Raw genomic sequence first — 27,991 nt, 5'->3', positions numbered from 1 at the left:
GCAAGTCTCAAAAGGCAGGATAAATAATACAAAGATTTATTTCCCTTACAGGACGCCGAAAGAAAAATTGTCTGGAAATATGCAGAGCGTTGATGGACATCCTGCTAACAGTAAAAATAGGAGTCTCCAAAAACCTTAGGAAATAAAAATTCATGACCCAAATTAAGAAATACAAACTTGACAGGTGTTTCCTGTGGATGCGGAGATGAGGGAAGTAGAAGTGGGTTTCTCAAGTGAAGGATAATGATGATTCAGAGCACAGGTAATTTGTTTCTTCCCTCCAAGGCAGCTCAGCATGGGGGGGATCCTGGCCCCGCTAATCAAGCTGTACCGCCCGCTGCCTGTAACGGGGGCTGCTTCTGCAAAGAGGTTATTATGAGAGTTGCATTTTGGAGGGCTGAAAATTGCTTTTCTCAAATTGCAGCAACTTTCCTCATTTACAGGAGATGCTCCAGAGGATCAGTCCCTCTGCTTTCTGGCAGAACAAATACAAGTTTTTCAGGAGCCATTAATTAGCTGGGAGTCTGAGGATGTAAATGCATGTTTACTCCATCTCCTCACCGACACAGGCTGGTTTGCTCTTGAAACATTCAATGTTTTGTCCAGTCTGGTTTTAAAAGTGTGAGATTACAGGCTCCTTCCACTCCTGGTCTAGCAGCATTCATGGTGAGGAAGTTTTCACTGACAGTGACTATCAGTTTTCCTCAATGACATTACCTCATTCTTAATTGCATTCTGGTAAATTAGGCTCCATAATTCCTTCAGTCTTGGTGCTTAAGGCTTTCAAATCTTTTTATTGGGAAGTAATGTTCCTCTAACCTTAAGCCATAATTTAACTATCCTAAACATATTTATCTCTGTTGCCCTCCTCTCTTAAATCAGTTTAATATCTTTTGCTGTTTTCTGCAGAACTTCCTGTAGTCTTGTTACACGTTATTACTCAGCACAACAACTTACATTTTCGGCTGCTTCATCCCTCCGAAGTGGAAAGGGGATGCTATACACCTTGGAACGTATTATGCAGACGTCATTTCTGCCAGTGCAAATTCCCAAGGCTGGTTTATGCTTACCGCCTAGGGCTGCCTGTAGAGGATACCCTCCCACTTTTCAACAGTTGTTATTTCAGGGAACTGTTCGCTTTAGAGTACAATGAGGCTCACCTTTTCTGAAAATGAAGCTGGTTAAGAATACACTTCTTCACGTTCCTACAGCCTCGCACTATAACAGGATCCTTCCTTTCACGTGTTTCCATATTTTTCAGTACATAAAATGTTTTACCAGAGGGAGGGGATGCCATACAAACCCCTACTGAATTATGATGCTGCAGAGCAGAAAGGCAAAGGCAGCAAGACGTATCTACTTCATCAAAGTTACAAGACACTGACAAAGTTGTCAGTTCCACAGCGCTATTCCAGCGGATTTTATACCACCAGCAGCATTATTGTAATAACCAGCAGGAATTTAATAAAACATAGTGCAGAATATATATACCATCCTAGCAAGGGCAATTTAAATAGCCTGGTGAGATACCACATTCCAAGACGCATCTTTTTATCCTCACAGATCTGCCTCCAGAGGCAATGCCAGCAACCGGTCCAAGCCTGTAAAATTTAACTTTTCACACTTTCCTTTTTGGCATTCCCAGGAAGCTTATGACACCTGAAAACTTTAACCCACCATATGCTTCACTTGATTCCTAAATTGCTCTTCAGTTCTCTTTCTCATCCTTCAAAGGGAACCTTGGCTGATAAAGGATGCGCCAGGAACATATGGGTTTAGGCCGAAAGGGCTCATACAAGTTGTGACAGATTCACTTCTCTGAGCATTAATCCACTTTAATCCAATTGGATCACATACCAAACTACCAAAACCCTTGAGGCTTTGACAGCACCAGGTCTGTTAATATTTAAAGGTTAAGAAATTCAGTAGGTCCTGCGCTACTTGTATCTACATTGGGAGCTTTGACTGAGAACTGAGTTAATGAATATGAAGTAGAGACCTCACACTAATACTCTGGTTTCTTTCCAACAAGGTGTACAGCCCCAAAATCTCGCATCAGAATGCAAGTGCCCTAAGATTATCATGCTTCAACAATGCAGTCACTTCAAGGATATCAAAGTAAGAGAAAAATACAAGAAGATATAAAATGTGCAATTTTGATACAACTTCCTCACTGCCTGAGGAAGCAATGTGTCCCTAAATCTCTAAATGCCTCACGCGGGCACAGCAAATATATGACCTGGGGTGGGAGACGACAGTCTCTGAGACCCAAGAGGATGGGGGAAGGATGCTGAGAGCTATAAAAAAAGCTGTCAAGTGTATTATCTTGCTGTAGCTCTTCTTGTTGAAGATACAAGAGCACCTGCAGCTGTTAAATACTGAGGAGAAACAACTTAACATCCAAGTGTAGCCCTCAGAGGGGATCTTACAGAGCAATGAGATTTTTAAAATGCTGATGAAAACTTGAAGGACATCAAAACAAGATAAGTAACTAAGAAAAAATACCCAACAAATACAATTCTAAAATATATATAAACATATATAAAACCCTAGGTAAAAAAGCCTTCCTCAAAGGCCCGGAAGTAAGAAATGATGCTTATTCACGTACATGAAACCTGTACGCGATTCAATAAACTAATGCTGTGACTGACGCACTCTACACTCAAATGCAATAGAAAACCAAGGTCTTGACCAGCTGCAGCCTTGAAAGATATGAGGGCTCTCAGGAAGAGCAGACGTTAGTCTGTGTTCAGGACGACTCCATCCTGGCCATTTCCCTCAGCTTTGTTTTCATGGGCAGCAGTATGCTGATGCTCTCCGAGCCCTGCACAGTATAGCACAGTACGGTACAGAAACAGGCTTATTCCAGAAGATGCTGCAGTGACAGACTCAAAATAAATGAAAGGACCTCAGGATGTAGTAAAAAATGACAGGACTTCAGGAGCATGATGTCAAATGTTAAAACACTTTCTAGCCAAGGTCATCCATACAAAACTTATTACAGATTCTGTAATAACAGAAGCAGTCGCTTCATGGAAATTTATTTATTTTGAGAATATCCCCTTTAATCCTCCATGCATTTTTTAGCACAAAAAAGTTGGATTTTATCACAACCTCCTTCATAAAACTCAAAATTATATGTCTGGTAACATGGCTGTTTCAGCAATTCCTCACTGGAAATCCCACACCTGTGAAACCTTGGCAATGCTGCCAGTAAGTGACCTACACAAAGTTTAATAGAAAAATTTTACTGAATATCCTCTGTTTAATGTAAACAAGGCAGGAGGCAAAACAAGGAGTGTATATTTATATAGTTACACTATTTTACAGGGCACAGAAAGTACTAAGGGTCATGGTTTGAAAACCCTCTACGATATGCAATATCAGATAAGGATTTTCCATGTAGCTCTGAGTCTACTACATAATCCTTCAATTTTACCTAGCACTTCGGTTTACTAGTTCTTTTAGCAAAACAAATAGCAATAATAAAATGTCACCTGTGAAATTACACAGCAGGTTATGGTAGAAATTACCATGCATTTAACAAAGCCATTCCGTGCTTACTTGTGCCCTGTAAAATCACGTGCACCAATCTTTACACTAATTGTAGTGTAAGCAAGCTCGGGATTCTGGTCCTTATATATATATATATGCATATATATACATAGGTGATGTACAGCCAGACTCAAGCTGTGTATCAAATCACAGCTTTTATATTGCACAGACAAATACATAGTAAGAACATTACACAGACAGGATCTGAATACCAGGACTAGTACAGTCGTATGAGAAACTAAGGACAGACTTGTTCTACCAGAGCTAGCACATGGCTTATTACAAAACTTTCTATATCAGAGTCTAAATCAAATACATACTATAATGGAAAAAGAAGTAAAAAAATGTGTTTATTTACACACATGTGTATCAGAGTTAAAATGTGGTTTGGATCTGCTTTATGAAATAAAAAATTACTCTAATATTACCTCTCAAGTATTTCAATCTAATACTAGAGGCTGTATTTTCTGTAGTGATAAGCACCTGCATCTCCCACTGACATCTGGAGGACCTGCGTATGCTGTGAACTTCAGGCCATATATTTTCTCAGGTGTCCATCTCTGGGTAATAAATAACCACATACAAACACACGCACACAGAAACAAAATGGGCACCTCAACAACATGCATAGATTGGAAAGGTGGAAACATAGACCTGAACGAACTCCTAACTTTTTTTTGGGGGGGAAAAAAAGTGCATGAAAAATATCACCACAAAAAAATAACTAAATGAGCTCCATGTCTCGAGGAAGATTAAATCACTTTTACAAAAATAAAGGTCAGTGTCATCACGTATGGTAATCAAGGTCTGTAGGCAGCACTCACAAAAACAGCTTAGGCTAAAGCAACTTCAAGGGTTGCTTCACTTCTATTAGAATGGATCTATGTCTTATAAATTTATCAACTAAATAACATTCGGTTTGCAAGAACATCACCAATGTTGCTGGAGACCAAACAATTATATCCTGAATTTAAGAGTGCTCGTAGTTAGATCTACTCATTTTCCTCATGGACAAGCACAAAGGAATTGTGTCTGCAGCTCGGCAGAGTGTTTTGCATTAAAATACCACAGAGGTTGCAGCAGCCCTTCCAGAAGTGGACTGATACAATTCCTTAGCGTGTAATGAGCTCAGGTATCAGTGACAACAACGATGACAACAGCACCAGAGGTGATGTTAATGCTTTCAGTTGGGATCAGGCATCTCTTGAATGGCTTTATGAATTGTTATATTACTTGGAATGCTCTTGCAAGTTTTGTTTAAAGTTTCTCTCACTTTCATTTATAGTAGCATTATCACTTCCACTTTCCACTGAAACTGGGACATTAGAAGTATTCTGGAACATACAATTTAAAAAAATAAATAATGAAAATAGAAAATTTGAGGAAAAAGTAATTAAGCTCATGCAAAACTGGCAAAGACCCAAATTCAGTAAAGCATCAGCATCTGTGCTCAACAGCTTAACTTTGTTCATGTAAGAGATTGTGATTTAGGAATAAAAGTCTTGAAATTAAGCTTATGTTTAACTGGTTTGCTGAATTGGGACCTTATTTATAACAAATGCATGTATTAAAGATCACACTGCATAGACATTTACATGTTCTAAACTATGCGTCAGGTATGTTACATTAATAAAGCTTCTAATATGGACTGACTGCAATACATATCAATAAAAATTATTTGCTACTTTCAAGGTATGTTTCTAAAGAACAAAAATGAAAGAAGTGTCATTTTTTAAACTTTATCCTACTATGCTACTTGGACCTGAAATCACTTTGGGGCTAAATTGAGCGAAAAAAGGTGAAGAAGTAAAACATGCTTTTGTTTGCCAGATAAATGCAATGCTCTGTACAAAAGCCTCCCAGCATAGGCAGCCAGTGAATCCAGGCTTTACTTGCCAAAATGTTTCCCCAGCTCCAGAACTGCTCTCTCCAGCTGAACCTGTACTGGAAGCTTTTACAGCAGGACCCTCTTCACCATTGTGACAAATAAATTTAGCCCAGTAACTGTGACACTAATTAACCTGCTAACTTAAAAGGCCTTTCAATGTCCAGGTTCCATAAATATTATTAAAAAATACCCAAAAAACAAATGACCTCAAAAGGCATGGATTCAGAGCAGACTCTCATTCTAGGTACAGTCAGGTAAATACAGAAGAATCCTCACGAGAGTAGATTAGTCCATATTTGCCTATAAGCAACCACATCTGAAATGGGCATGAGCTGTGCAAACAGGATAGTAGGAGGGACAAACAGAGACATACAATGTAGACACAAGGAGCTAAACTCTACCTTGCCGCCTACGCTGTTACGTTCATAGGAGGGGAAAGAGGTACTACACACCTGGGCGGAGAGCGGGAGAGGTCTCTCATCCAAGTCACTCGGTGTGACCTGAAGGTTAAAGCAGAGCCACCCGAACCTGCCAGGGCACGCGTGGCAGTGAGCGGCCAGAACTGACGTGCAGGCTGCCGTCACGCTGGAGAACTAGAAGCAAAGCACGCTGAAGTGTGGATGGCCCTCCACTTGCAATGCAAGTGCCTGCCCTGACTGACAGCATCCATATTGAAAAAGATTTGCTGAGAGACATTTCTGCACCCTAGTACTGTCAAAGGCAGGCATAAGTTTTGGTCCTATGGATGGTACAAACACTTTAACTGAATTGGCATCAGTCAATCTTTTGCTGGGCACTACTGCTATGGCTAGATAAGCAACTAAAACATTTCTAAAAATGACAGAAAGTTTATGCTGCTAATTGTTAAGGCACAAAAGATTCTTAAACCAATTCAGGCTAAATACCAATTTTAAAGAAATTAAAAACTGTTTTAGCAACAACTACTAATGACCTATCATTAACTTCCCTGGAAAGGTGACATGAGTCAAGCAACTAGAGTTCACATGCAAAAACCTGAAGCAAATCTAGTTACACGGATAACCTGAAGAGCAACCACTTGGAATGATGGAGACAAACATGCTAGAAACATGTACACTTCAGATATATTTGTTATGGATGTGATGCTGAATCAGGATTAATTCCATTAGCACTGATTTTATACTGGTATATCTCTTGGAGCAATCCACTGGGGAGTCAAGCTCAGAGTTGTCTTTAAGATTCACCAAACCAAAAATGATCCCCCATTAATATATCCCACTGTAGATAGATTCGTGGATTTTTTTGAACCTCTCGATTTTTAATAACATACACTGCAACTATAGTTGTGATTTCCTTTCACATATCCAAATGAAAAGAAAAAGAACTAAGACATAAAAATGTTATAAAATTAATTTGCTTTTTAAAAGTAATATGGTCACAAAAAGCAAATTGGTGCATGTGAGCCCCAGAACATACAAAAGACCCAATTCTCTGAGCATTGTCTTTATAACAGGATAACCAAGGCCTGATGTCTGTGGTTCTTCATGCGGCTTTTGCAGCTCTTCACACAGTGGCTAGAAACGCTATCCATCGGTTTCTCCCAAAATGCCTTCAGTCATATTCTCAGTCCCTTTGAATCCCTCTCTCTTGCAGCATCAACATCTGGTGAAAGTAACTTGTCTTCCAACTCTGCCAAATGTCAGCTGACACTTTGCCAGGAGGCACCACCTCTTCTTGTCTGGGTGTTGTCAATAGTCTTTTCGACAGAAACAGGCTAGGTGGTTTTACAGCCTGGCTACTCATCAAGGCTGCTTATGGTGTAGATGAGGCATGATACTTCACGAATGCAATTGCTGCCAGCTCTTTGCAGAATTCTTCCAGCACAATCACGCCCTCTAGTAACGTCATGTGGTCAATGCTGAGAAAGAGAAAAAAAAAAATCAGCAGAGAATCAGGACTGGCACACACAAAAACCAGCCACGGGTCTTGGAGAACATGCAATGTATTTACTCACATGGGCCCTTCCGGCTCCAAGCCCAGCAGGCGTTTTCTGACCAGCAGAAGTTTGGGAGTGAAATCTGGGATGCGCTGGATCCTAACCATGAGGTCCCCAACAACCTGTAAAGCACGATGCCATCAACACACAAACCTAACACCTTTGCAGAGCGCCTGGCAGGCAGCAAGGCTAAACGACAGCCTTCGGTGCCCTGGCTGCAGAGCCAGCTCAGCACCCCCACAGACACCCAGAACCACGTGCAGAGTACCTGCTCTGCCCCCCGAAAGGGTGACTGGGCACAGAAAGTCAAGAGATACAAAAGGAGATGAAGTCTTGAGCCTTACTTGCTGTTGCCACAAATGGCATTACTTAATTATGTCAATGATCAATTTGTCTTAGTAAATGTTGACGCAGGCAACTGATCAGTAAATTCCTGGATTTAGGGAAAGCACACGGGGAGAGAGTGAAGATTACATTTTGAAATGGGGAGGGCTACTGGGAAAAAGAGAGCTAAGCCCTCTGTCGGTATTGGGCAAGCACCATTAACAGGCTGCTGACCAGCTTAATAACAGCCGGTGCGTGGGGTAGGCGAGGGATCTCTGACTGAGAAGGCTGCAGTGTGGCAGGCACCCAGCCAGCCCTTCGAGGATGCAGGTCTGGCAGGGAGAGATGGAATCAGCAAGGGAAACGCAGGGGGCTTGCGAAAAATCCAGGACTTCACTGTCAAGAACAGCCTTCATCAGGGAAAAAAAAAAAAAGAGGCTGAGCAGAGATACACACCCAGGCACAGGGTACTCAGGAGTGTCCTTTGCTTGTGTGCGAGTCAAAGCCATCTCCTTCGCATCGAGGTGCAAACCCATATTTGGCCTGTTCTTACAGCACTACCTGACCTTGCCTGCAAGCGACAACAGTGTGACCTAGCCCAGTTTAAAGCAACATCATTGCCCCAGGGAATGTTTTGATCTATACAACGAAACTAAGTAAATAATTTTGAAGACATGAGGACACAGAAACACATTTTCCGATGTTTTTGGTAGAAAACCCAAAATCTTGATTCAAATGGAGAGCATAAGTATCTACTTTCAGCGAGAGCCATTTGCCCACTTAAACTAGCCAGCAACTACTACCAATAACTACAAAGTTACTAAATATATCACTGCTGCATAGCCATATGTAAATATCAACTGTGTGTTTACTCACCCTGACAATAACAGAGAAGAGCGACCTGCAGCCAGAAGCTAGGTTTACATAAGGATCCAAAAGGTATTCATGTATATGAGGATGGGGAAACAAGGACAGTTTGGACAACACTGATGTAACCTGCAAATTTACATCATAGGGCTGCAAAAAAAAGGAGAAAACAGTGCTTAGTTATTTTCATGCTGGCTTCTTTTCATCCAGCCAGTGTTTATTTAACTACTAGAACCTTATCTACAGGGTCATGAATATATAAAGATAACAAGTTAAATAAAAGACAGACCCAAACCCTCTGCTTTCCACAACAGGAGTGATGCGAATATGATGGTTATGTATTAGATTTTATTATCTGTGTAACTGCTACAACCACTTGAAGCTTTTGCACACTTTTTTATTGCAGGAGAAGTCCTCTTCCTGTAAAACACTTCTTCAGCTCAGTAGCCAAACAAATAGCATAGAATCAGCCTAGATTAAATATCTGCTTGCTTCTCCTGGATAACTGTAAAGTAAAGAAGCTCAGGAAACAGAGAGACAAATCCATGTTTATGGCTAATATGGTATTTCTCCTCTACTTTCTTTTTTCTTGGAAAGAACTGTTGCAGAAGGCCTGGTCGTCTTGTGGCAGCATGCTACGGGAGATGAGACAGTCCTAAGCTGGGAAAGCAACATCAAATTCTGAGCTTCTTCTCTACTTCCTTTCCCCAAATCAACTAAATGGGAGAGGTAACGCTGTCAGATGCTCGAAGACACTAATCAGTCATAAGGAAAAAAATAGTACCTAGCTTTCTAGGAAAAAAAAGACAGTGCCTAGCTTAAAGGATTTTACCATTCCAGTGAGAAACTCATTTCCATGAAGTGGAAGCTGCTTTATGTTCCAACTACTTTTTTTCCATCTTTGATTTTCTCATCATGGCAATAACAAGCTGACATTTTAATTCAGCTGAAAATTTTCAAACCAGTGGAATTTCTTTCCATCTATTCAGTGGTGGAACAGACTGAGTTGACAAGAGATGGACAGACGTTCCCTTGGCACACCTCTATGGCAGTCTGAAGACGTTACCAACACCCAGTTGTTTAACTTAACCTTTTTGATTTTACCTGAAGTGGATTACAGGGCCCTCATTCAACCTCTTTGCATATTGGCAGTAACATCCTCAGTGGCATAAACACATTTAGAAGGGGATGATTTCATGGCCTCAAATTATCATCTTTATGCTCTCAAGTTAGCATCTCACTGCAGGATCAGAGAACAGATTATTCCCTTTTCCAGACTGTAAGATTTGGGAGAATTCAGCTTCAGATTAAGACAGATATATTTAGTCTCCTCACCAGAGATCTGACACGTGATCACTTGCCTGCACACAAACATCTTGTGCCATCTCAGATGCTCAAGAGTATCTACTGGTGTCTTGATGGTTCCACAGAGGGTGGATTCTGCAAGACCTGTGCTGTAAGTGCAAGCTCGCGGGAATATCTTGGGTATCACAGAAATGGCAACAGACACCTCAGTTCAGGCAACTGAGTCAAGTTTTCAGTCAATACAGTCAAGGAAGCTGTGACAGTGATTCACTTCGCACTAAAAGAGACTCCTACTTGCTTTTCAGTCTAACAGCTCCAGAGACTACCAGGGCTGTTCTGACAAAATTTCCACTGACTAGATGTGGACACCTAACTAATATTTAGGTACGTTGTTCCTGAATTCATTACCACTCACTGATGCACTGCAAAGGGAGTTGTCTTATTGATCTTATAAAGTGAAAGCACATATTTCTCCCAGTCAGTAGCAGCTACTTCGGTACTTGATATTCCAGCAACAGATTCATCCCAATCTTCTAACAAATGAAGCTTTCAGACCCTGGACCAGAGATGTTACAGGTAAAAGAGATCACTGCATTTTGAGTTATTGTAGAAAAGTTACTCTGCAGACAGAGACAAAAATTCCTTACATAAATCCATTCCCACTGTCTACCTAGCTGAACTGTAGGAGAAGGTCTTTAGAGTTGTCAGAGTCAGTCAGTTCATTAGGAAGCTTTGAAGCCATAAGCATCATCTGGTGTTCACGAGAAGGAAAAAAGTAACACGTGCTGCATTGTTCAGACAGATTGCTGCTGTGATTTTAACTAATTGAGAGAATTAAGGAAAGCTGTTTCTTTGCACAGAGCTTTTATTTCTGTCCATATGTCAGCAGACTCAGTTAGACAGACTTATATCAGATAACATCCTAAAAAAATTCTCTCTAACTAAAAAGGTTAAAACCAGCAATATTTCTAGTTCAGGAAGTTCTTACAAAATTCTTAGGGAACAGTTCCATAGAGGCATACTATTAACAGGAGGACAGAGATACTGTCTGACAGATGCGGTACCGGATTTGAACAGCCTTGAAACAAGTTACTTCACTTGTGTGCACCAGCTATCTCCTGTCAGAAACTAACGAGGGAAATGATACCTACCACCTCTGCAGAGCTTTCTGATTTCTAGTGATAAAACTGATACAAACACAAGAACTACCTCTAGTATTGTGACAAAGTGAAAAAGACATTGAACACAATCTGTAAGTAGTACTGTGTCCCCGCTAAAGGCTTTTCAACATTTTTCACTTTGTCTGGACACTAGCACCCGTTACGACAAATTTGTCATTGACAGCACCCAGGTTTTGTCATTTGGGGTTTTGTTTTATCTTCTACGTGATTTATGTGTTTCACTGTGAATAACCCCTAGTTTGGTTTTTAGGACAGGATTTGGTATGATATAATAAGAATTTACCCCTTCTGTCTGATTCAGGCAGTTTATTTTAATTCTTCCGGAGTCAAGAACAATTTTTGACACCACAGATCGTAACACCTTGCTTGACTAACTCAGATATATGTCATTCTGACAGGTAGTATATCAAAATGGGCACTGTGCTTTCATGCCAGATGCTACTTTTGTTGTAATCGTACGTAACTAACACTCCAGTGTTTCTCCAGGGATGTAATTTGCGTTCTTTACTTTTTGTAGTTTCTGTGTCACTGCTCAGACAAGGTTTTCATATGCGTGAGGCTTATTTTTCCTAAGAGCTGATTAGAATCATGAGTAAAACTGGGCATAATCTATAACCATTTCAGCTAGTGAAGTGTGCAGAACATGGAAGCGAAACCCTGAGAATACACAACATAGCAATGGAAGTATTCAGCTTCTTTTCTGACTTCTGAATTACCAGTGTTGCTACTCTCAAACATCCTTCTCCCCTGAACGCTCACAGACCTGACCTAGAGGCTACTACTGGCTTCCTGACATATGTTCAAATGGCTCTTGTCCTGCTTACAATCAGGGAATCTGGCACTACCGCAGCTAATTGTTTATCCTGTAAATAGCTCCACATGCAAAACAGAAAAGACTTGTACAAACTTCTGAAACTGGTACTACTGCATCTGTAGCAACTCCGGCTGGTATTACAGGGAGGGTAATCTAGACTTTCAGGGCTCATTTTCACTGGCAAGAAAAGCTGTCTTCTTGATCTAAAGCAACAACATTGACTTGACTAACTTAAAGGTTAAAGAAGGCAAAGAAACACTAAGTTTTCACACTGAGCAACCTCCTTTTCACCTCCCTGAGCCATCACTTCTCCCCAGAAAGGTCATGCAGGCTGGCTATATACAGAAACAAACAGACATCGGGACAATTAACTTTCTTTAAATTCCTTTGTACTAATGTGGCTCTGACATGTCACACCTCCTTTTCAGAACAAGGAGCCGGTCAGATCATATCCCATTTGTTTGCCCTTGGTAGCAATACTTTTATTATTTGAAGATAATCAAATGGGGAAAAAACCCTACTTCATATTGCAGATGGAAAAAGATACCTTCAATCTTTCCATGCACTGATAACAATTTTTCCTAACTGTGAAAAAATGGGGGAAATATTAGCAGTGATACAGTAAGCTCTCTTCATCTTACACAGTGACGTAAACTTGCTTCCAGAACATGACTTCAGATTGAAGTTCACTGAGATATGGCATAAAGGAGCTGTACAGTATTTCATTTACTGAAAAAATGTACATGTTTTCTAAGTATAAATGCTAGGAAATGATAACAGAATCAGTGATGCTCATACTGAAGGATTCCTAAGATACTATCTTACCCTCTTCTTTTATTTAAATGTTATTCTTGTCTTACTCATTAATTTAAATTCTATTTCTGGTCAAGAAAACATTTACACAAAAAGTGGGTAACAAAGATAAGACAGTTTTTGTGACCTGCTTTTGTTAGGTCAAGAATGCTGATTACTGTAACATCCTGCAATCTACAGAGACCTGCACCAAGGACATGGGACATCACACAATATGATGCTATAATAGACATCTGAGTGATGGGACTCCACGGGACGTTGGAGATGAGCCCTTTAGTAGTGATGAAAGTGTCAGAAATTGAATTTATAACCTGCTTTTCCTTACCTGATCAAGAATCCTGCCCATTCTTTCAAACAGGACTTTCAAGAAATGTCCTTCAAAAAATGATGCTTCTAAATTGCACTTTTCCAAAGATCTGGGAGATCCAGGCCATTCCCACCGCAAGCAGATGACACAATAATCCCGGAACTAGAACAAAGTATTAAGGAAAAAAGATTCAAACCTCCATGGAAACCACTGCTTTCCTTTTAATAGTTCATATGCCTTAAAACCATAATCTGTAGCGACATGAAAAATCTAAGTCCAAAAGGAACAGTCATTCTAAAATAAACATGATCAGTTTCTATGCAGGCACCTCATTTTCTTCTTAACATTCACGCTATCAGGGTAGTTTCAAAAACACAATGTGTGGAGAACAGAGCTCCCAAAAAGCAGCTGGGGACAAAACACAAAGCAAAGCAAGCAATACACATCCCGATCAGGTTCTTCTAAAGCAGGAACTGCATTCATATACATTCTTGTCGTCAGTACGTTACCACACTTTCACTGTATTATGTGTAGCTTATCTTGCTATCCGAGCTATATTGCTCCCGAATTCCCAGGACAGGAAAGGCACGTGTATATGCAGGAGATAAAAATGAAAAAAGTACTTCAGGGCTTCCTCTTCCCTCTCTTTGTTTCCTGTCACCCGTAACAGTCTTCCTTAGCCTCTGCCTCTGATTTGCTGTGGGCTGCCTGATGTCTCACTTTCAAGGAATTATACCGTGAAAGGAACACAGGTTACAGCAGTGAAAATAAGGAACACAGGAATAAACAGTAGCAGAAGAGAGACAAAACAGACTCAGAAATTCTTCACTGCATGTAGCTTACCTCTTTGTGCAGACTTCCAGGAATAGAAATATGGAAGCAGAACAGCTATTTGGATGTAATAACAGCAATAGGCAGGGCTATTCTTAGGGGGGAAATATTTTAAGAGTGGCCATATCATTGTCAGGAAGTGACAGAAACCAATTCTGTTCTCTAATAACTCCCAGAATACTCTTTTTCCCAAGGCACGAAAGAAATACAAGGATGATATGTGTTTTCTGGCATCCAAGAATAGAATGTAAGGGAATTTTACATCAACCTTCGTTTCCTCATTCTCTATTTTCTATTCCCTTTCTTTTCAAGGGAGACTACAGATGAAGTAATATAATAAATACAGAAATCCAAGCTTCCCATCTTCAGCTGCTGATATCATAATTCAAAGGTTATGGAATTTTTGAAGTACCTACTAAAAATAGCACTCTCAGTTACTCTACTCCTTTGCATAAATTTTTCTATTCTAGAAGATTGATGGGGCTTCAGTGAGAAAGCTGCAAATGAACCGTGATCGTCCTCTGACCAAGGAAAGTTTAGATTATGTTTGTAAAAACAAAACCCGCATTTATTTCCAAACAGTAAATCATAAAGCTTTCCCTACCTACCAAAATTCCCAACTTCAAACCTGAATGCCTTAGGCTGCGCACTCCCTGTGATGAGCCTTTATTTTTAAAGTCCCAGATTGCATAACTCTTATGCAGCATTTTAATTTCCCTTTAGTCCTTTCAAACAGCTTGGCAGGCAATTCTCCAAGAGAATGCAGATAAATGCAAAAGCAAATTAAGAATCTATCTGCAGTTCAGATTTTCTCTCAGTGTATTTGTTATATGAATATTAATGCATTTAATGTCATCTGCTATTCCCGCTAGAGTAATACAAGGTGGATTCACCGTCAGAAGTTCTCCAAAGGTAAGTTTTCATTAGAAAGTAAAAATTGAATTTTCCCATCTTCCATTACCAAAAGATACATTTAGTAGGACTATTTATAGAACCGTTTGTATATTCTCATAAGCATTTCAAAGTCTCAAGGACTAAGGAAGACTTCACTGACTTACTTGTCTGTGGGCATCTCTGAGGTAAGTATCATAACCTGTACCCTCCACGTGGTATGATGACTTAGCTTCATCAGGTACAAGACAGAGAAAACTGGACAGAAAAAAAAGTACATTAATGAGTATCTGTAACCCACGGAGCACCAGATCAATACTTTTTCATCATCTGTAACACTGTACACAGCACTGAATTGTCTGGCCAATTAATCCACAGCATCTACCGTAACTTTATGTGAAGAACCAAGAATACAAAATCTATTTAAGCATGTCTATTCTAACTACTGTTTGTAATAACAAGACATATACTTCAGAGCTTTTGTATCTAGCGCTAGAGGTAAAAACCTCAGTGGAAACATTTTCTGAGAATTAGCAGACAGAATGGAGATGAAAAGGAATATTCATAACCAGGTCAAGTATTTGCTGAAGGTGAGGCTCCATCTTACTAGAACATATGGAAAACTTACTGGGGAATAAATGAATCAAAAGAGAAGGAGAATTACAGTTAAAATTCTTCTTAACCTACTGCAAAGGCTGTTTTATTTGTTGTGGTAAAAAAATGGAACATCTACGAACATACAGGAATATTAGCATATAAATGTCCCAGTTACAAGTATCATTGCCCTTGCCAGGTATGTAGTGCAAATACTGTATGTCCTTATTATTTCACCAGTGTCTGACCTAAAAAGCATCAGAAAATTCTAAATCTTATTAGAGAGGAACTGTCTTTAAAAAATAAATATAAAAGCCTAAAATTTCTGGACAGGAACATAAAACTCAGTTTCAGGCTTCTTCACACCCTAAGAACTGCTGGAGGCTCCTGGAAGATTTACATGCAGAAATATGTAGTAACTGACTTCTCATATGGAGTTCATCTTATCTGAAAAAATGCAAATTTGCAAAACACTGCAAATCCTGAAAACATTTCTATTCACTGATGGAGATTAGAGGAGGTGAATTTAGGAGAGCGTTCTTTTCATCTTTGCTCCAAACCATGTCCTCCATATAATATATATAGCAATACTGGGGGAAAGAGGGCAAGAAGCGACTGCGTGCCGTTCTGTGCTGACTGTCCTCAGGCTGTTTGCTTCCTTTGGCTAACACCTTTGATTATTTCTGGGTAAGTAGATAGGTCAGCCCTGAAATACCCATGCTGCTTTGCTGCCATGTATTTCTAGTATTAGCTGCTAAGAGAATTACCATCACTAAATTGCTTAGAGCAGAAACTGTCCCCTTTGTGATATCCAATTTGTAGTATGTCTAACATGCACAGAGCTATGTTACAGGTGACAGAGATGCCCCTTGATTTTCAGGGAACAGAAGGTTATCTCTAGCATGGCAATTACTTACTTTCATATATGAGTTTAAGGAACATCAGGAAGTTTGAAGGGTTTTTCCCCCTAAAATATTTATGACAAGACTCCCCAGACTTCTCCAGGAAGGTCAAGTTCTGTAACAGCAGTTTAAGTATAGGAAATATTTTTTAGAAAAGAAAGTTTTGTAATCAATAAGGCTTTCATCATAAATTCTGAGTATGCAGCTAGACTATTGGCTGTGAATGTCTTCTATTTTTCTCTTTTATGTTGAATTATTTTTACTTAGTATAAGCTCTAATTTTTCAGGAGTAACTTTCTGATAAAATGCCACATAGTTTCCTTCTGTGGAGTCATTTTACCAGCTGGCACAGAATAACATCCATTACAGAGTACACTTGATTTGCACAGTATGTGCAGACACCCACACATTCAGAGATTTCTTTAAGTGTTTGTTTCAACGTACCTATTTACAATTTTATGAACCTCAGTCTTCCCATCATTTTTTGGATGTTCTGGACTGACAGGTGGAGAAGCACTCAGCCACTCTTGAGTTGACAGTGTGTTATCTGGAGACAGATCAGTAAATAACGGATCTTCCTCTAGGTCTCTGTGAGATTGTATTAGACAAAAACATAATCATTCACAAACTGTTATGGAAAGCCGGAAAATCTCCAGGTCAAAGGGCATGGTTTCTGTTTTTCTTCTCTGAACAACTAGGTTGTTTTCCAGAACACTATCACATGCACATCTTTTTACCTAATTAATATGCAGAATTACCAACAAACCTTGTTTTGAAGAAAAATCACAACTTCTTGATCTGAACAACAGAGTAGACATTTTTGACTTGTACAAAATCACCGCATTAAATCACTTAAACTCTTTAGCCACATTTTTTACGTGTGAGAGAGTGTTATACTCCAGGAAATTGTTAGATTATTTCAGATGACTCAGAAATACCTAAATTAAGATGGCTAAAATAGCTGGTGTGAGTAGTCCTTACCCTTTCACCAGTAAAAAAAAGAGTTACAAGAGTTACATAGGGTATTTAAAAGGAGTTTATGTAAAGTATCCCAGAAAAGTTCTTCCATAAAAAAAATAATTCAAGAACGTAAACGTAAGCAAGACATCTATGTGGCTGACTTCAAGAATAATCTCATTGAAAACAATACAAATATGCATAGCCTTAAGCTAGGCAGATGTGTAAGCAAATTGATATATGAAGACTTTTGAGTGCCTTTTGTTCTGGAAAGAGGCTTTTTACAATTTCAGCTTTTCTGTTACTGTTCTAAAAATTTCCCTAAGTTGCTGATATAATAATTTCTGCATTGCTTTACGGATATGGATTAATACATAGAGCACTCAAAGTGCTATCTATGCTCACTTACTGAAAAGAAAAAACCCTGTTCTGTTCTAAAAATAAGGACCCAAGTTAGCTGTTGTGAAAACTTCCCTTAAAAAAGAAACTTACACTGCTCCTGCAATCTGTCCGTTCTCTACCACGTCTTTATCTTCTTGACAGAGAGGCTTGTATTCCATATAGTTTCTTTCTTCTAAATTCCTCAGGACCAGATTATAAAGAATGTGCTCATTGGGTTTTTGCAAAAGGTGCTCAAACATTCGTAAAGTCATGATGCTGATCTGCAACGTAAAATGTAAAAATTCAATAAACGGATGCATTGCTGCCTTACGCTTTTTGCCTTACAGCTGGTTTGTACGTCCTAGAACATTGCAATTGCTTATTTACATTATGGAAGAAAGCAAGAATCCTAAGAAAAATTAGGAAATAGTTATGCTAACTGTGTTATAAAAACGGATGAAGAGGTCACACACATTTGAAAATGAATATATGGACATATTTTTTTCCCTGTAAAACAAAAATTGTTCTAAAATCTGCCAAAATAACAATACAAAGAACTCCAGAGGACTTACAACTCATCTTTCCAGATTACAATCAGATCCGTGCTGGAAGATGGTTATCAGTGTGAAAGTGAAACACAGAACAGGACTTAAAGTTAGTAATAAATACCCAGAATAAAACGAAGTAAAACTGGGATATTGTGACTAGAACTATAGGCTAAGATTTTCACACAGGATATTATGTAGGCTTTTAAAAGAAGACTGACTTTAAGCAATACAGAGACAGTTTTTAAAGACAGTTTTAGAGTTCTTAGCTTTGCAAAGATCAACTGGTTTATACAGATAACTGATTTTGACAGGGTGAGCAGGTAAGCACAATATAAAAAATGGATATGTGAAGGCATAGATCTGTATTTCAGGCAAGCTTGTTTCTGTTTGAAAAAGTAGAGGGTGGAGGTTGTTTCATGGAAAAAATGAAACAAGCAGCTCCTGAGGAGTGATTTTACTAAGTCAATTATTTTAACAATGTTTACTGTGTATAAAGTGCTTAAAGTTATTATATCATTTTTTAATTGGCATTGTTTTTTCTCTGACCACAGTTACTTTATCTAAAAAATAATGCTTATAACTATAGCCTATGTGCTGACAGAAACGACACAACATGGAAAATAACAGCAGTGCAACATATAACAAAGCACGAATTAAAATGCAACTACAGAAACCAATTTTGCCCTATCTAAAAGATGTGCAAGCCCAACTACGTATGCATAGGGGGCAAGCAAATTTAGCAAAGGATCTGTATTAATGGGAACAATGTGCTGGCTGGAAAAAACAGCTTGACTTTCATTTTCTGGAGGGAATTTGTAGGGCCAGCAGTCAGAACTCTCTTCCTTGGCAAAACAAATTAGCTGACACAATACAAAAAGACTTCACAGTGGTGGTTTTACGGACTCTACCCAAGACAGAACTGGCCAGCAGACATTTTTGTATCATTACCACTTCTCACCTCGTCTGAAATATGATCACAGTGTTCAATTAACCTGTGTCGCAATGGATGTCTGTTGATGTCTGTCAAAGTTTCTGGCTCTCTGTGTTCTCCAAGTATAAAATAAACTGTTTCCTGCAGCAGGACATCTGAAGTCACTTGACGCACAATGCGATGCAATAGCGCAGTTGATGTGAGGATTCCGATCTCTGAACTGAACAAAGAATTTCATGTCAGATATGCAGTGGACTTCAGCTGAAAATAAAACAGCTTGATTCAGATTCTGTTGCGCTGTGCCTGGTAGGATGCTACTCACGTTTGCATCAGCTGGGGTTCCATAACATCAATGAAAAATCGCTCCCGCACAGCTTTTGCCATAGCAACAGCAGCAGTCTGAAACAGAAGTACAAAATGGTTTGTCTCAAACTCAGAAGCTAAGAAACAACCGGAATTACGTATTTGCTGAATATATTTGTATCATCTGTAAACATTTCAAACCTTTTGTGCTTCTTTGATGAGTTGATCACAGTAGTCAAACCATGAAAGAAACGAAATCAACGCTCTTTTCCCTGGAAAAGCAGATGCATCTTCTTTGTGGCTATAGGAATCCAAACTAGGGAACACAGGGGAAAATACTTATTTAGTCAACAAGTAATTGAAGTACCTTGGTCTTTATTTTTACTGAACTTAACAGAATAATTAATGATCTACTTGCAATGAAGGGAACATTAAAATAGCTTTTCTGCCAGTCTCTACTAATCTGGCAATCCTATTATTACACCGGTTTTCAGTGGTGTTCTGAAGGATACACGGTATGTACAGCAGAACAACTCCGGTGAAGTATTTTTTGAGTCAGAAGGGAAAACTGATCACCTAGCCTGCTCTCCCAGGAAACACAGACCACAGAAACTGAATCAATAAGTCCTGTAGTCAGAGAACTATAAAATGAAGGCAATTGTTCTTCTCTACTCTCAAGTCCACCAAAGCCACACTGTGTACCTGAGCTAGATTGTATCTTTCAGGAAAAAAAAGTATCCCAATTTAAACGCTCTACAGAATAACTAATTCACCATTTTATTTGGCAAAGCAATCCAATAATTATTCATCTCACTATTCAAAGTTGTTTTTTTTTCCCCCCTTCTAACTTCAAACTCCAACCACCAGAAATTTTCATAGATATTTCGCATATAACTACTTTTTGTCTCAGCACTATCAGATCACAAGCAATTCATAATGAAGGCAGTGTGGGGAAGAGAAATGGTTTAGGTATCTAACATGCAAGCAGTTAGGATAACGGGCATGTATCTCTTGCTTCATGCCAGTGAGTTATGCAGTAACTCTTTCCTTCTTCTTTTTTACTGCAAAAATTTTGCAACAGCAGCCTGTTATCAAAGACACCCTTCCTGACTCCTGCAGCAGCTTACAGTGTTCAATGTGTACAGTGAAAAGGTTGTTTCCTAAATCCTGAACATCTGAACAAGAAAATAATTTGTAGCCAATATCACAGCTACACCACTACAAATTGCTAATGTAATTCAGTGGAAAAACCTGCCCCCTGAGGAATCTCTGCAAGAGGTTGGCAGCCAAACCTGGCCCCGTGTCAGAAATCACGTGTACACTGGACGCCCAAAGTCATACCACTATGCTGCCGCTGGGATCTTGGCTCGGCTCTTGAGACTTTACCATGGATGTGTGAATAATTTATACATCTTATCTACCTACAGAAAATTTTTTTCAGGGAGGGGTGTAAAGTAACTTTGGGTATTAAATACAAAAATAAAATTCTTACCCCCAGTTAATTGCCTCCACTGTTTCAATGTCTAAGGGATCCAGTGACTGAGGCAGGGCTTTGTAGAGGGTAGCCAGCCTGTCTGTCAACAATTCACATAAACAAGTGCTTTGAGTCAGGCACTTGGCAGCTGCTGGTTCTGGCAAACTCACCAAAAGCATGAGGCCTTCACAGGCCTTCACTGCTATCCGGCCGTCCTGGCAGAAGGGCATGGAAGAATTAGTCAGAGGGTGAATGAAGCTCGCTTGAAATCAAGAAGCAAACATCTCCCACATAACACCTCTCCATTCCCCCACAGTGAGTGAATGCATTTATTTTTGTTGCCTTTCCACTGATTACAATTTATTTCTATTGAATTTCTACAGTACAAAATAAAGAATCTCACCTGAATCCAAATCAAATACTAAGAATGCAACTGCAGCCTTCAGGCTGACAGAACTAGTGCTGTAGGTTAGCTTAAAACCAAGATATCAGACAATGTAAACTATCACTTAACTATAATAAGGTACACCGGTTGATTCGGTTTTCTGCTCTCAATGCTACTGTAGCAATTACAGGCTTACCCAACCCTCCCCTAAGTTTTCTGAAAGAATCTGAGTATGAATTTGAGAATGGAGCTGGGTATAACATACAGCAGCTGTTTTTAGAAGAAATCAAACCCCTACAGATAGCCCAGTGCCTTTACAAAAAAAAAAACAGTGGGTTTGGTTAAGTCAGTACAATTGAAAGTAGTTTTTAAAATATTCTCTTGTGGTATATTTAACCTAATGATTATCCTCTGCAGCTTGTCTGTGAAACATGCAACCTCCTATACAAATTGCTCAAAAAAGACCTGCATTGCCAACAACAGACTTAATGTTAATTTTCTGAAAGAATATTTTACTTGAAGCTGAATTGACAAAGAAAATTGACAATTTACAAAAACTGCCTGCAAAGCAAACCTCGCTTTACTTTTTATAGTTAAAATACAGTGTGTACATACATGTATATTAACTTCCTCTGCCCACTTCATGCATCCAAGTGTGTGCAGCATCCAAACTATTTCACTTAATCACATTAAACAGAACAACAAAAAAAAACACAACTCACAGGACTTTTAGTGAGATTTAGTAGAGAATTCACTAAATTATAGTCTTGATTTGGACAAACAGTGGAGGACTCAGGTGATGATGTGACATTTAGTTCATCCAGACTGAAAGAGAGATCATCTGCCTGTTGTGGGAGATCATCTTCCTTCTCCATTTGCTCTGCTCCAGTAGCACCAGCTATTTCTTCAGGCTGAACGGGCTGTCCCGTGTCTGTTGTCAACGAGTCTTGGCCTTTTAGCATGTCTTCTGTGATGACACTTGCCGATCCTTTGGAAGCCATTGCTTTTAACTTACTCTGCAAAGCATTTTGTTAGAATTACATGGTTGAAATTACTGTTCATCCTGAAGCAGAAATTTACCAAAAGCAAATTTTTTACATCAGCATTTGAAGTAGTTCTTTACAAGGCTGGATACAGTAACCATGTAGAATGCAATGGGTTGCGGGAGCGTGGGAGTTTTTAAACCTAGAACACTTTTTATTCCACTTAAATTTCTCTTAAGCCCTGTACCATTTTGCTTCAAGACCGAACATGCCATTTACAAAGAGATGGCATCTTTTTCTATCCACCACTGAAGGCACACATTCACTTGATTTCCCCACTATTTGTCAGAAGTTTTTAATGTACCTTAGCACATACTATAAAAAATCCCTTTCTAGGTCAAGGCCTCAATTTCATCTAATGTCTGAAACACTGTTTCCACTTGGAATCATACAGTTAAATCATTCTAAACTTCATCAGATTTCATCTTCAACAGGAAAGGAGAAAAAACATCTTTTATGATAGCAGAGTACTCTCAAGTTGTGTTTCTCATGGAAAAAAAAGTTGAGTAGGTTGAATGGACGGAAGATACCAGAAGTTAGCATTGGGCACTCACTAGATACTATAACAGATCACAGAGAACCTTCTCTTAAGCTCCATAGCGTCTCTACTTAGCCTGAAAGAAAGCAACCCATCTGTCTTCCCATAAATCTGTCTCCAGCACATAAAAAGACATTTAAATTTGTGCTCTGTGATACTAAGAAGAAACTCACAGCAGGCAAGAATTCAGTGTTCTTCTGGCATAAGCACAGGTGAATACTACTTTATTAGAACCATAAATTAGACTTCAGCACAAGACATTTTTTCAAATGAGTACAGTAGTGAGATTATAAATCTAAATGGTTTCCCTCTTCCATGATAACACCAAAATTATTACAAATATATCGCAAGCATTAATAATTTAAAACGGTAACCATTCGGGGTTAATGGCGTTTAGTACATACAAACCAGCAGGGACTAACTACATGACAGTCTCAGGCAGCAAACCAGAGAACTGCTGTGAATGCTTGCTTGATTGATGTGCATTCTTTGTAGAATTTGTACTGAGTGTTGAGATACACTCGTATAACCAATTCCCTGGAGAGGCAACCCAGTGGTAAAAGCAGCACACTGAATGCTATAAAATAAGTACGATTTTTGACTACAGTAATAAAATTACTCCTTCAACATATGGGGTTTTTTTACAGTGTGAAACGCATAAGGCTGCAAAACAACCAAAACGTGTCTGGCCGAACCAGGTATGTCTATCCCTTAATCTTCTAAAGTCTTCTAGTATCCTCCCATATATTTTATCAATACATGGGAATATCTGAATCACAACAATGAGCTTGGCACATAAAGCAGAACTAAATGCTCGAACTGCATTTCAGTCCTGGATTATACACTTGCTGGCACTACTCAAGTACCAGGCAGGGTTGACAAACAGAAAAGCTACTTTTTTTCAAAAATGAGATAATATTTTGTAAAACACTTATTTAATCTTTCACCGGCCTTTTACCTCATGTCTGCACTCTTCTGTCATTTCAAAGGCCATAGTTTGTTTAGCTAAGGCATTGATGAGAAGACCTAACATACATAAATGTATAAATGCCCCTAGAAATTTGTCCATAGCTCATTACTCTTACACTGGCAGGTGACACAAAGCAGTCTGTACACTGAACAACACACAGGCAGCTTAAGCTTCCTATTGTCTGATCATGCAATTCTGCAGCTTAGCTGCTCACCTGCCTCCTGTAAAGGTGCAAAACTGGATCCTGAATGACCTAATAGAAAAGGTTACATAAAACACATATTCAATGCTTTCTAGACAAAGTACTCCTCTAAGCGAATTCAGCATCAACAGAGAGCAGACAATGTCAAAATACGTTTTTGTATTTTCATTATATGTAACTATCAGAGTTTCAAAATCTGTGGGGGATGATGCCATGTCTAAGTTCAGCTAGTTTTAAAAACAATTCTGTGAAAAAAATCAAGTGATGTTGCAGCTAATGAGATTTGCTACTTAATTCATGGTGAGAAACAGAGAGCTGGTCATTTGTACTAATGAAAGTGGGAGTGAATAGTGAAACTAGTGCTCATTTTATAAAATGAAAGTACAACTTTTTAATGGACTCTATATTAGAACTTGTTTAAGGTCTCAAGAGCAAAAATTTAAACACAGAGAATCAGATGTCCCTTTGCATGGAACAATCAGTTGCAAGGAATATCTCACATAAGATGGGCTGAGATGAGATGAGATGGAGCAACTAAGGAATAAACAAATAAGGAAAAACATGAGGTAAGAAGTTTAGCATAAAATAATGACTGAGATAGACGTGGTAATTAAAACGTTCCTATGTATGTTCTTTCTCTCTACACAAGAACAAGGAAAACTCAGTTTAAAGAAAATAATAAATTAAAGCCACAATAAAATCAGTACATGGATTTCAAAGGTTTAAAAAAATAGAATGCAGTTCTTCTAGTTCTTCTTTGCATAACAAAAGTAACTTGCCCAAGAGAGACACTTATGCCATATAGCCCTATTGGTTAAGCAATATAGGTGAAAGATTTTACTAAAATATAAACATCATTCTATCAACAAACTATTTGATATGGAACCATACAAAGGAAATCCTGGGTTTGGATATACTTGGGCTTTTATGTTCATAAAATACTGTAGAAACTGATCAGAAAAAGTCAAAGAAGGAAGCAAAACTAACAGATAACAAACAAACTGCTTTGCAGAGATGTATCTGCATTTCAGTTTATGAGTGCTGGGGATTTGAGAGATAAATGCCACACAGAATCTGTAAATTTACCCTTTCATGCATTTGAAGGTCAGAAACAGCTATGAAGTTACAACAACAGCACCTCTACGAGGCATAGATGTGAACAACCAGAATATTCCATTCTAATAAAGGACAACTCTGCACCCCAGCTACCTTATCTGGAAACAACTATAAGAAGTTATACAGACATATGCCTTAGGCTATGACATTTAGAATAATGTTGTGAAGGAAACAGGAGCTATAAGAAATATTCTTCAGCTTGCATGAACCCTAAATCCAGTATTTTGTGAAACCAGAGGTCTCTGTGAAATTTGGAGTCATCTGGTTTTCCATGTCCAATTTTTAATATCGTAATCTTGCTATTTTGGGGAAGAATACTAATGTGTGACAAAATACTTGTGGTTCTTATGATTGGGGTTCTCAGGTTTGATTATTTGAGCCTAAGAGTCATTCAGAGAGTTCTTTTCAAACCACACAATTTACATAATGACATCAAAAGTAATCCTGGTTTGGATTTGTGTGTAATACATCCAGTAGCTTGCTTCTGAGTGCTTCTTATGTTTAAACACTAATTTTTCAATCCTTACACCACTTCTACTGTTTGTACAACTACAGTAGATACAATGGCAATCAGGGTGGTATTTAATTAAGGCAAAAATAAACTCAAGGTGGATTCTTTACTACTGACTTATAAGTGATACTCATGTACTTGATGGCAAATAATGTATCTTTGCAGTTTAACAGCCTCTGCTGTTACAGATCTTGTTTGTGGAGAGCTTGTAAATATCTACAACTTTTTACCTGTGTATCACGTGCTTAATAGATACTGTGTCACCATAGGAAACATCAAACTGGGAGCAGGAGGCATTTCTAAATGGACTTTTATAAATTAAACTTCTTTATGCTCCTTCATGCTCCTTCTAAATGGGAACAGAAAGTCAGTCTAGAAATTCTTTCTCTTCCCACTCTGATTTCATCAATGCCACATGTTAAGTTCGAAGAGGGAGTAAAGATATTTGGCTTTCTTACAGATAGAAAATAATGTCATATTGTAGATTGTGAGCTGGCACGGCAGCTAGACCATATGTGCCAGCACCAAATAAGGGCCCAATCCTGCAGAACACTTAGCTACTTGCAAGGTTTCAGTGCCCCGTGCAATCTGTCCCTTCGTCTTTATTGGGCTGCAGACAAAACAACATAAGAAATCCAAGGTCTCCATCACACACTGTTCTACACTACAATTCATACCCCTACTCTAAAGGCCTTTTCACTACAAAGGGTAAGGACCTCAGGCAGGAATATTTGTGAGCCTAATTCTAGTAAAAATAATCAGATGTATCAAGTCTCTGAAAGAAAAAAACCCCAAACTTCTAATATCACACAGGAAAAAAAATCACAGAATGAATTAAAAATAAGCTGTGAAGCCCAATGTGATACCTCTGGTTCTCTGTTAGGTTTTGTCAGTGACACAGTAAATACACTTGGAAAATTTTGATTTGATTTACTCACCTCAAGGAAGAAGTTGACCAGGTATGGATCCTGTTTCAGCTTTGCACATACTATACAGAGAAACTGAATTTCTTCATTTTCTGTTGGTGTCGCCAGAACTTCACCACACAGCCTGATTAATTTCTGTCACGTTAAGAAAAGTGAACAATTAAGACGGGTAAGTTAGAGCTTTTTCTAGGAATAATGGATTGAAACCTTTTTCTATATGCATATTACAATGATGTATTATTACTGACTTGAACATTTGCTCTAGATGTAGATTGCTACAAGCAAGATTTCATTACTTATGACTAGCATTGCAGTGGCAGTTCAAGGCTCTAATCATCAATACATTAAAATTTATATTGCACTTGAGCAGTTTCTTTAACTCACTTGACAAAGGCAGAATTAAAGGTACCATTAGCTACAGCAGAGTAAGAGAAACTTGTCATGCAAAAATATAGTTTACCTAAAATTTGAACAGTACCTGCACTGGCCTATGCACATTTATGTGGGGAAGAAGAGGTTGCCGTATTCTTCCCAGAAGCTTTGTATAAAAAGCCAAAACTTGCTGTTTCATTCCTGGAGGACACTGAAACAAAACCAGATGAACAATAACAAAAATATAACAAATGTGGAGAGAAACATAGATGGAAACTTGTCACTCAAAATGGCTAATTAAACAGCAATAATTTATCCAAAAGTATTTTAGAAAAAAAAATAATCATCTGTTAACACATTACTTTTGTCGATATTAACAGAGATCAACAAAAAATGTTGCATCTTATTAATGTTTTCTTTTTCAAATTATTCATACTTTCAGTTAATTGCTCTAGTGAAGATGTTTACCAATCTTTCCAGGAAATATTCCCTATCAATAGAGTAATAAGGGGAAATTAACCCTGAATTAATTGGCTACAGGTCAGCTGTCTTTTACTGTACTGTGCTACAAAACCCAGCAATTCAGTGAGTCAGTAAATAAAAATCTACAATGACAAACTATAGACATCTTATTGTCTACTAAAGGTTTTTAAGTTCATGAGCAATTAACCTTAGACAGATATAGTGTTTATAAATGCACAGATGTTTGAGGACAAGGGAAAGCTGTTGTTTTCCCTGAGTTAAGCAGAATATAAATCACAAATATCTGTGGAACCTCCAGACCCATGATCTACTCTCCCTTATGCACCACGTCACATGAAAAGTACTTTCGTAACTCCATGACGTCTGAAGGCTCGCGGTCCTTTATGTACCTCTGTTTCTAGCTAAATCCTGCCTGACTCTAACGTGTGCTACCATGCTAATAAATGCTGTTATTCCATAGGGTAATTTTAACCCACATAATTTCCCTCATCGTGTTCACTGCACAGGGCAATGGAGTATGGGTGGAACAACAACTGCCTAACTTGGTTCTCCTTCCAAGGTAATTATCCCTAGATTATTAATCCCTAATTATCACTGAGTTGTC

General features: G+C 38.6%; 1 protein-coding gene across 3 annotated transcripts in view; it reads right to left on the bottom strand.

Annotated features, from left to right (window-relative positions):
• Positions 1 to 2,946: 2,946 nt before the first annotated feature.
• The window catches only part of FHIP2A (FHF complex subunit HOOK interacting protein 2A), a 35,982-nt gene continuing 10,937 nt past the window's right edge, over positions 2,947 to 27,991 (bottom strand). For 2 of the 3 annotated variants that reach the window (XM_064464216.1, XM_064464218.1), the window contains exons 4-18: positions 27,011 to 27,115; positions 26,545 to 26,667; positions 23,992 to 24,030; positions 21,949 to 22,242; positions 20,860 to 21,056; positions 19,569 to 19,683; positions 19,387 to 19,463; positions 19,092 to 19,284; positions 17,697 to 17,866; positions 16,692 to 16,835; positions 14,919 to 15,009; positions 13,048 to 13,191; positions 8,619 to 8,759; positions 7,437 to 7,540; positions 2,947 to 7,340 (exon numbers count right to left, since the gene is read on the bottom strand). In XM_064464216.1, the coding sequence (XP_064320286.1) occupies positions 7,235 to 7,340; positions 7,437 to 7,540; positions 8,619 to 8,759; positions 13,048 to 13,191; positions 14,919 to 15,009; positions 16,692 to 16,835; positions 17,697 to 17,866; positions 19,092 to 19,284; positions 19,387 to 19,463; positions 19,569 to 19,683; positions 20,860 to 21,056; positions 21,949 to 22,242; positions 23,992 to 24,030; positions 26,545 to 26,667; positions 27,011 to 27,115 (2,043 nt within the window). In that variant the 3' untranslated portion in view covers positions 2,947 to 7,234. The remainder of the gene's footprint in view (positions 7,341 to 7,436; positions 7,541 to 8,618; positions 8,760 to 13,047; positions 13,192 to 14,918; positions 15,010 to 16,691; positions 16,836 to 17,696; positions 17,867 to 19,091; positions 19,285 to 19,386; positions 19,464 to 19,568; positions 19,684 to 20,859; positions 21,057 to 21,948; positions 22,243 to 23,991; positions 24,031 to 26,544; positions 26,668 to 27,010; positions 27,116 to 27,991) is intronic. The other variant, XM_064464217.1, reaches the window with a different exon arrangement.

The sequence above is a fragment of the Phalacrocorax carbo genome, chromosome 12, assembly GCF_963921805.1.
Source record: "Phalacrocorax carbo chromosome 12, bPhaCar2.1, whole genome shotgun sequence".
Taxonomy (NCBI): domain Eukaryota; kingdom Metazoa; phylum Chordata; class Aves; order Suliformes; family Phalacrocoracidae; genus Phalacrocorax; species Phalacrocorax carbo.
This window is presented reverse-complemented; position numbering and strand designations above follow the sequence as displayed.